Below are 10,335 nucleotides of genomic sequence, written 5' to 3'. Positions count from 1 at the left end.
GTGTAAACAAGAGCTCCAAGATTTCATACCTCCGGGAAATATTTCTTTACATGTCCTCGTATTTGTTCTTTAATTGCAGCATATTAGGCGATGAACAATTAAGCCCGTGTGCTACAAGTTGTACTACCCATTGAGGTCTGTAGGAGTTCCGCTAGGAGCGCTATTTCACCAAGCGGACACTAAATGCTCTTCACTACTAGTGACCGTTCACCAACCTTTGACCTTAGTACCTGCAACGGTATACGTTCATTTAGGGCAAACTTTTGCTGCCCTTTGAGGTTTGTAAGAGTTCCGCTAGGAGCGCTATTTCACCAAGCGGACACTGAAACGCCCCTTACTACTAGTGACCGTTCACCAACCTTTGACCTTAGTACCTGCAACAGTACCTTTCTTCAGTAGCTTTGCTCTCCCTCCGAGTGCCTTACTACACCGCAGAATCATGTCGGATTTCATAGTAAACTTTTGCTTTGACGTCATGGAAGACTCTCGCCTACCGGTCGTTGTCTGTACCACGTTGGTTGGCGTCCTGACCGTCTATGTAGGGCATAAGGTGTACACAATGCAACAGTTTAAAGGAAAAGTCCGTAGAAAGAATGAAGAAAGACAAAGGGCTCTTCAAGACGTGCTGACATCCTTGAATACTGATAATAAGGTAAGATATTGAATTTTTATGATATATACACCAGCAAACATAGGTTTTAGTGGACGACAGTTTAAAGATTGTTACAGTGTTGTTTTTTCTCTTGTCTAGGAAAATGTTTACGTCAGCAATAGATACCGTAGAGGTCACTTGTCGACAGAAGAAAATGTCCAGACCAGAATTACTAATAAACTGAGGGATGTACTTATTAATACCAACTACTGTACTAAATACCCGATACCAGCTCAGAAAAGAACCCGGAGAAATAGCCATTCCTTCAAGGACCAGAGTTACTACCCCATGATTGATATGTTCAAAAATCACTTTTTCCCTAGAACTATTGTAGAATGGAACTCGTTGCCACCAAGTGCATCCTCATTGAATATCTTGGAACAACGCTGGCAGCTAGCTAGATATGTAGAATTTTCTTTGTTGACAGACAGCGTTATGGGCGTGGCTTGATCAACTTAGGATAAGGATTGTCGTGGGAGCCAATGTGCTGTTTTTCGTTTTAGAGGAAGAACCCTGGTGACTATAAACAAACCTTGGAATGCAGATTATAAAACATAACGTTACATGTAGTTTAAACAAGGCGTTCATAATCTGAACAGGTGACAGGGACAGTATGTTTTCGTATGGCAGTAGTCACCAGGAGATTAATGTGTATCAAAGCATATTTGAAAAATTAGAAATCTCTTCAAAAATGACCCCGCGAAACACACTATCTTCTTGTCACCTTGTTTACGTTTGTTGTTTTATTTGTTTCTTTCACCATGATTAACCACTGGGCTATTATAGGGTTAATTTTTCAACCGGGTCCAGTTTGCGGGAGCGAAAAGTTTTATATAAAAGACAATTATAATGTAAAACACGCAAACGTAAAAAAAGACATTTATGTGTGTAATTTGTGTACATTTCCTGATATACTGGGCCATGGTTTGGAAATTAGAATTACTGAGACTTACATACTACTATAGTTGTCCCAAATTACACTTATTCTACATGTATGTAGCAGATATCTACCATCACGGTGATGAATATTAAACAAATGCATTTTAGGAAGTACAGGCCAAAAGAAAGGAGATCATCTCCCTGACTTTGCCTCAACTCAGCCAGCAGCTGAAAGATGGACAGCTGTCAGCTGTTCAGGTGCTACAGGCGTACCAGCAGAAGGTAAATGCCCTGTCACACTTGAGCGTATACCCATTTCTTGTGAGTTGCGTATGGACAAAATTCAATACGCAGCCGTACGCACAAAACAAACAAACAAACAAACAAACAACAGTTGTGGAATTTTTCGATTATTTTGACGAATGTGTGACTCTCATTTCATTATTCATATGTTAGATATGCCTCACACATACATAAAAATAATCGAAAAAATATCTATAACGTACGACTTGCTTATCAGCGTAATTTCGTTCATACCCTAAACTATCAAGCCTACTGGGCCGTATTGTGCGTATGCCGGCGTACATAAAACTTACACAAATCGAATGAGATGCATGTGAGATGCGTATTGTGCGCACGCGTCGTATGGAAAAAATGTTAATGCGCAACTCACACGAAACGGGTATACACACAAGTGTGACAGGGGCTTAAGAAGTGACTAGTATAATCCTGTTTACGAAATAAATTGTGCATACATGCAGCGAGATGCAATGTTGGTAAGATGTCAGTAGAAGGCCTCTGAGACAAGAGAAAACACGTCTGGACGTATGCACTAAGTCGACGTCATGGTCTGGACAGAAATTGTTTGCAAGAGAAGGGGACTTCACCTTTGACATTTTGCCCACAATGCACCTCGCTGTGCATACGCAGTTGAAACCGTAACAGACTTGTAGAGCGTTTTCACTCACTTTCTACATCAACACATACTGACCACTATTTTTTATGTATTTGATGTATCAAATTAACTATACACACTTTATTATCTCACTGATTATTCACAGAGAATTTTTAATTCCTTTTTGCAGGCCATGGCAGTCCATGATGACATAAACTGCGTTACAGAACCCATCCCGGACGCCCTAGTAAGTATTCATGATGATGATGGTATACAACATGGGTGTGCGTTACATACATAGAGAAGACCAAAAAGATACGTAAATTACTAGATATTGGCGTTTCAGCTATTCTATTTCCGCGCTTTTGTAGTATTTGACGTCTCTATACATGCAGTAAATTATGATTCCAACAAAAATGACATTTTCTTATTGATCCGCAAAATGTCAAAACATTGGGGAAATTTCTATATGTATCTCCAGTTTAGGGCAAAGGAGTTGGACAGCGCGGGTCAAAGGTCGGGACTACTGTATGGTGTACCTGTGTCAATCAAAGACAACATCGACATCAAGGTATAGTGTTACTTATATCGTTCTTTAGTATCTCCTTAAAAAGAAAGGCATGGAAATTTGCTTGTATGTGAGAAAAATATAATGCAAGAAGAAATAGCATGTTGCGTCTCTTTGAAATACGCATCGTGGGTAATATGTCAAAGGGTCAAAGGTGAAGGCCCCTTGGACATAAACAAAACGTGTCTGGACATTTTTGTTCAAAGCTATACAATGGTCGAAACTAGATATATTACCCGCAATTCCTGTCGCTGCGCATGCGTACTCGGAAGTATAAAATAGCTTTTAATCTAGTTCTTCAACAAAAATCTAAATGTATTGTTGCTACGCTTGATTATCTAGCCAGTAAAAAAAAATTATGTTCTCATCGAAGCCAATACTGGTTCGACTTAGTTCAACTATTTTACAGGGAATGGCAAATACTCTAGGTCTGGTAAAGTACCTGGAAAACTACGCCGAGGAAGATTCTGTTATTGTCCGGGTGCTGAGGAAACAAGGGGCAGTGCCTTTTGTAAAAACCAACGTGCCACAGGCGATGATGGAGTAGGTTTACAGTTTTTTTTTTTTAATTTATCACAAATTTTAACTATCAGATAGTCTTTCGACCAACGGAACACTTTTTTCAATTAAGTACGACCACGATGCATTTAGCTGTTTGATAACATGGTATATGCAACACATGACACTGTAGAATTTATTGTCCTGTTTATTACTTTGATGTAAAATACGTTTGATTGAACCAAAAATTTGTAGAACAATGATTCATTTCAACAAATTTTCTTAGGATTTTGCATCTAGAAACCTATACATTGTTCTGGTTCATAAATGCACCGGTCTGTTGTGTTTTTTTTTGTTTTTTTTACAACCTCCAGTTAATGTTTGTTTTTTTGGTTTCCTGTTTGTTTGTTTTGGCGTGTGTCCGTATTTGGCCCGGGTTCAAATTTGCTCAACTCAACCCGTTTCTTTTTGTTCCGCAGGTAAACAGGAATATTTGGCGACGCCTCCAAGCATTAATTAACAATTAGCAAACCTTACACCGTCGCCATGGCAATGCTTTTTCATTGCCAGTATTTTTGTTGTTGTTGACTAAGTCGTGGATGGCCTCTGATAGTGGAGCATGTAATTTGTGATATGGACATGGTTATGTTAAGAAATTTACAAAATCTTTGAATATTTGACTGAGGCATGTGATCTTTGACATTTTCCAATAGTATCAGCTGCAGCAACCCATTGTTCGGTACGACCTTGAACCCACATGACCCCACACGGAGTCCTGGTGGGTCGTCAAGTGGGGAGGGGGCGCTGATTGGTGGAGGAGGGTCTATCCTCGGAATCGGTAACGACATAGCTGGCAGTATCCGCATTCCCGCGCACTTCTGCGGAATCTGCGGTTTCAAACCTACCGCTAATAGACTGAGGTAAGTCAACACTTGTTTGAATCTTCGGCTTCAAACTTGCCATTAGTTGCTTATGGTAAGTCGACACGTGTACGCCTTTGAGATATCTTTAACTTTGTACCCATTTGTAAAGGTTTTGTTTTGTCACCACTATTTTGCAGTCACTAATATTGTGATGTACATGTACATGCAGTTCTATTCGTTATGTTCTATGTTATTGTTACAGCTACAGTTTCCATACATCGGTGTTTCGTATATTTTACCTCACCTGTTTTCAATGTATCTCAAATAAGCCTCAGTCAGTATCTATGTATTAAGATTGAATTAAAAAGATTGATATATTTCAATTGGTCCAATGTTAAATAACTTAGCTTTGTAAGATGTTGCCTTATATTCAAGCAAGTCATCGGTGACAAAGTATTTTGAATGAACCCCGGCTAATGGATTTTTGTCCGTTTCAGCAAACAGGGATATCTAAACTGTTCTCCGGGTCAGCAAGGGGGTGAGTTGAAATCCTCAGTTTTATGTCGTAACAAAAATGCTAAACTTGGAGAAAATGCACAAAATGTGACAGAAAAAAATACGTCGAATTTACTTGTCGGTTACGTAAATTTAATGGCATAGATTTGATGCAATTTCACGGTATCAGCTGCATAATGTATACTTGCATAATTCCACATGTTAAAACTGTATGGTGGCTCCAAAAAACGACTTTCTTCTCTGACGAGATGGTTTGCAAGGCGACTTATGTTCTGCGCTGGCGAATTAAGAAAGCTGTCTCTGTGGGCCACCGTGTTTTCTGCTGTACGGTTAAGAATTTGGTATTGGTTTAATGAAGATTTCAAGCCATATAACTTTAGAGGTTTGAAGTCTTCTCGTTTCGACGTGTGGCCCGATGGCCCTAGACGTAGTTTGTAGTCCTTCCGGTAACCGTGTTTGTGCCCTGCAGTGATCGGGACGTGTGGCCCGATGGCCCGAGACGTGGACAGCCTGGTGCTGGTGATGAAGGCTCTACTGGTACCGGACATGTTCCAACTGGACCCTCTGGTACCACCGATACCATTCAGACACGAGGTAAGAAAACAAAGAAACATAAACGTGTGTTCATCTTGTATTTTGTACTATGTATCCAGACCATTTTAATATGTCGCATCTGTATACATAAGGGTATCTACTTAGCCACTTTAATGTGGCTTTCAACATGTGTATGAAGCTTGTGTATGGGAGTCAGGGACCGCCTCGTTTTCGCGCGCGTTCGCGAGATCTCGCATGGGTGAGAATCTACGTGACTTGTATCCAGAAAGGGGACTATTTCCCATTTCCGTTTCTATAGCCCTTTGGCCACACAGACATGCAAACACTCCAGTATGTTGTTAGTCCTTTCGTTATATATGGCCTAAGATGTCACAAATAATTTTAAAATTTTACCCTTTGTTTCATGTGTAATTAGATATACGAGTCGAAGAAGCCTTTGAAGATCGGCTACATCTTAGACTGGGAACTGAAACTGGCGACACCGGCTATAACAAGGGCGGTGGAGATCACCAAAGAGGCGCTGGAGAAAGCTGGGCATGAAGTAGGATAGTCTCTAATACACATATTTTACTGCAAATTAGAAATTATGCAAAATATGTCATAAACTATCTCTCTTTCTCTCTTTCTCTTTCTCTCTCTCTCTCTCTCTAAATATATATATCTAAATTGTGGCAGAGAATATATATATAATATATATATGTAAGAGAGAGAGAAAGAGAGAGACAGATGCGGAGATCTCTTTCCTCTCTCCGCCCCTTTCTCCTCTCTCTCTCTCAATCTCTCTCTCTCACTCTCTCTCTCCCTCTCATGAAATATTATTATTATGTATCGTCCATCACAGCTTGTGCTATTCCAGCCTCCAAAAAGCGACCACGCCTTTTATAACATCATTCCAAGATGTCTTGGGGCTGATGGTGGAAAGACCATACGTAACCGAATGTGAGTAGGTTGTTGCTAAAGACATGATCAAGGGATTTGATATTATATATTCATAGATGACATGGTTTGATTTCGAAAATTTGAATACTGCGTTTTCTTTCCTTGCGTTGTTTTCAAAGTTTAAGATCTATCCATATTCCAAATAATTAATGAACGTTTCCCACAGGACAATGCAATGTAAAGCCCCCCCCCTCTCACTGGACCCGTGGCACGCTGGCGGCGTTGCTGCGTCCTAGACTGGATTTGTGCTACCCTTGACTTTATAATGGGAATACCATTCAAAATGTACAAGTATGACCAAAGAGACAAAAAACACACACAGCTTAAAAGGATTCGTTTTTTGTCGATGAAAGAGTGTTGTGTCAATTCGATCGGCCGCGGCAACGCCGCCAGCGTGTCGCAGGTCCAGTGAGAGGGGGGCTTTAGACTTTTCTGTACATTAATGGTTTCCTTGGGTTGCTACAATGTAGAATTATTAATAATTCTGAAGCAGTGATTAAACTATATTTTTATAACAATAGGAAATATGAGACATTTTCCAAGTAACACAATCAGCCTTTGTCGAGAAAGATGTAAGGAAAGGAAAGGAAAGGGATCTCGAACCAGTTTAGCTCAAATGAACTCAATGAACAGATGAGCTAATCTTCCACTGATCGTGACAGAGAAGACAGACGCTATGTACAGTATTTACAGGTTCATTGTACCGGGGAAATTCCCCTAGCTCTTTTCGACAAGTACAATGAACAGTGGACCACGGCTTAACGTCCCGTCCTAAGGACTACGATCTTTAACGGTAGCGTGCATGTCGGGTGAGCGACACAGCCGGGGCTTCTAGTTCCAGAGGCAAGATCGCTGACCACTGGACTACGCACGTAGAGCACCACTATGTAGAGCACCATAAGCTTACTCGCATGTCCTATTTCTTGTAAATGGCCTTTCCCTGTGGCTGAACTTACACAGTATTGTGCTGGGTAAAGAAAAGCAAGAAACCTAGACTTACGAGCCTGAAATATTGTATGGATAGTTTATATTGAAGTTTATGTGGTATCCCCCCCTCCCCCAGGTCTGGTGAAATTGCGAACCCACGTCTAAAAGCCCAGCTGCCTTATCTGACGATGTCGTACTTCTGGCGTAAGGTCGTTGGGTTCTTACTGAGACCAATCGTAAGTAGAATGTTGACTAGGTACTGTATTCATATGCAAGTAGCATTTGGGCTTGATTTTCGAAATAAAACAATATCATTACTAATGCAGCAGGGCATGTTGTATGCTGGCAATACATTACTTATAGTAATATTACATTACTAATAGTAATATGGTAATATCTAAGTACAGATGCCCCCAGTCCAGTATCCCTGTACTTTGCCTGATGCATGTCAAATATGTGGATATGGATTTGGGATTGGAATTTCTCCAAATTGTAGTTGGACTGTTGGAAACCAATGAATTTCAATACAAGATGGGGAGGGGGGCTAATTTAGTTCTACCAACTTAGGAAATTGTCCTCTTCTTTAAAAAAAAACGAATCTGGATCATGTATGGTGAACAATGGTGTCATAGAATGTCTCATGATGACTTATAATGCCGGTGTCAGAGCTATTTTCATGATATGTACTTTCCTTAATATTCATATGGTGTCCTGTCTGTCACATGTTCTTTATCAATTTCTTTATCACGTTGCAGTCGCCCAGGATATCAAGGGCGCTGTCTCACCGCCTGCTTCGGTAAGATTGGAAGAACAGCAGAAGCCAAATAATTTCAAAGTGTCGACGTCTGATAACTTGTGAATAATACCGTTTGAATATAGTAACATTAAAGCTAGCCTAGGCTAGGCGCTGGTATCCGTCCCTATTATAGCTCCAGCTGCTTAAAGAGAGTATATTAGATACTAGGCTAGACTTGGACTCTAGTAACTATACCTGAACCAAATGCTGCTTGAAAAGTACCAAATTTGACATTGCCTGACAGTGTCCTTTAGTTAAGTATCTAGTCTATCTTGTAATCTATGCTTAAGTTGACCTGTACACAGAATATGTTTTAAACTAAAGTTTATCAATGTTCTTTCAGGACCATATATGACCTGTGGCAAAGACTGGTGGTGCGAGAGGTACACATATACAAAAACGTTGTGTATAGGTAGAATGTTTATAGTGCGGCTTGCCGCTGTTTCTGTCGTATTAACAGCCGTATTCATGACTTTGAAATCATGATTTCAGAGACGTAACATGGCATAAAAATGGCAGGAAATGAGTTTTAGCAATGCCATCAAACCTGACAAGAATAGTTGAACAATTCCTACACTTGCATGCAAAATCACAATTCCATTACTTTATTAATTTGTTGAACAACATTTGATGAATTAGCTGTCAATTACCAATTGTCAGTTGTCAATTAGCCTTATTTTTTAGTGAATCTTTTATCAGAGACAACAAAATGTTACATAATGTTAGATGGAAAAAATCAATTGTGAACCTCATTGCGACGCTTGGATATTTCTTTTAATCCTCCAAAACCCCCAAATAACTAATATGAGTTAGTTACATGGATATTCATCAATCAGTGACTTAGAAAAGGTAACGAGATATGCATCTCTAAATTTTCGATGTTTACAGTACATATTGATCACGGAGTGACCTAGTCTCGCGAGAACACGAGACTAGGACGAGACTTGTGAAGATCATCCTGCCTCCCCCGCCTCCTTGCGGAGTAGGGGTAAGTAGGACTTGGGCAGCTCCCAACCTTCGGTACGGTTCATCCCAGCATGTTCGAATTTCAACTGGATGTGGACTGCCTCAAGGAGGCGGGGGAGGCAGGACGATCTTCACAAGTCTCGTCCTAGTCTCGTGTTATCGCGAGACTAGGCCACTCCGAGATCAAGATGTACAGTAGACATCGTAAATTTGGATTACACGTGACTGATGAATCTCTTTAATAATATGAGTTACCAGTCTAAGTGATGCTGTGAAATACGATACAGGACTACGTGCGTGAGTTCTTAGACGCTTGGGAAGAAGCTGACATCGATGTCCTGCTGTGCCCTGCCACTCCTATACCTGCCTTTAAAGTTGAAGGAGCATCTGCATTATCGGGTATGTAAGTCCTGTTCCTCGTACTATTTGCCTCTACTCTTTTCTCCGTGGTATAGTATCTATATGTGACAAGTCCGGCATGGTATACATAGGAAAATATATCAAAGAATGTCTAGACGATAGAAATTCCTCCAGTGATTGTAAGAACCCTTTCTAAACCCATACTATAACGTTACACTCTTGCATTAGGTAGATTAGCCCTTGTATATGAAGAAGAAGAACTTTATTGCGCGACAATTGTAGCTGGTACAATGTATGGCAACTAACGAACATGAGAATTGGACTATTACTAATTGTTGACAGATATAGAGAACTAATCTAGTCTGTGACTAACAGTAGAATCATCATCATCATATCGGGCAGCTTGCCCGGACTAGGACTGCTCTCTCCCTCCAGGCGTAGAATAGTCTATAGAATAATGTACATGCTAACGCTCTAGAATACAATATGTTGGTAACAGTATGCTGTGTCAGGAATGTATGATATTGTCTCGTTTTTGCACAGAGCTATATACAAATTTGCCTACATTGGTGGATATATGAACAGGGCATGATAGTATCATATTAAATATCTCTGTCCTTGTAGGTGCGGATAATGTTTCGGACGTACTTACAATAGATTGTAACAATTTTTGTCGGTCATCGGCATAAGTTGGACAGTCCATGATAAAGTGAAATTCATTTTCAGTATCATTATGGCATGTTGGACACAGTCTCTCTTTGGCTGGCGTGTTGAGGTGTCGGCCCTTTTCAATTTGTAAAGAGTGGGCACTTATCCTCAGTCTCGTTATGCTATTTCTAACAGGTTTGCTTTGAGTGGATGAAAGATAGTTTTCAAAACAGAATTTTTTTTTTGATTTTGCAATAAGTGCTGAGTTTGTTC

The 10,335-nt window shown here is 40.2% G+C and overlaps 1 protein-coding gene across 1 annotated transcript; it reads left to right on the top strand.

The window, feature by feature from the left end:
- Positions 1-475: 475 nt before the first annotated feature.
- LOC136444280 (vitamin D3 hydroxylase-associated protein-like) lies at positions 476-9,461 on the top strand. The gene is made up of 14 exons (XM_066441795.1): positions 476-538; positions 1,700-1,813; positions 2,617-2,673; positions 2,908-2,997; positions 3,404-3,537; positions 4,206-4,412; positions 4,853-4,893; positions 5,341-5,465; positions 5,842-5,967; positions 6,268-6,365; positions 7,429-7,528; positions 8,048-8,088; positions 8,432-8,471; positions 9,342-9,461. Exons 1-14 carry the CDS (start codon positions 476-478, stop codon positions 9,459-9,461), a joined length of 1,356 nt encoding a protein of 451 aa, XP_066297892.1.
- The last annotated feature ends 874 nt before the right edge of the window (positions 9,462-10,335 follow it).

This window comes from Branchiostoma lanceolatum, chromosome 11 (genome assembly GCF_035083965.1).
Source record: "Branchiostoma lanceolatum isolate klBraLanc5 chromosome 11, klBraLanc5.hap2, whole genome shotgun sequence".
Lineage (NCBI taxonomy): Eukaryota > Metazoa > Chordata > Leptocardii > Amphioxiformes > Branchiostomatidae > Branchiostoma > Branchiostoma lanceolatum.
This window is presented reverse-complemented; position numbering and strand designations above follow the sequence as displayed.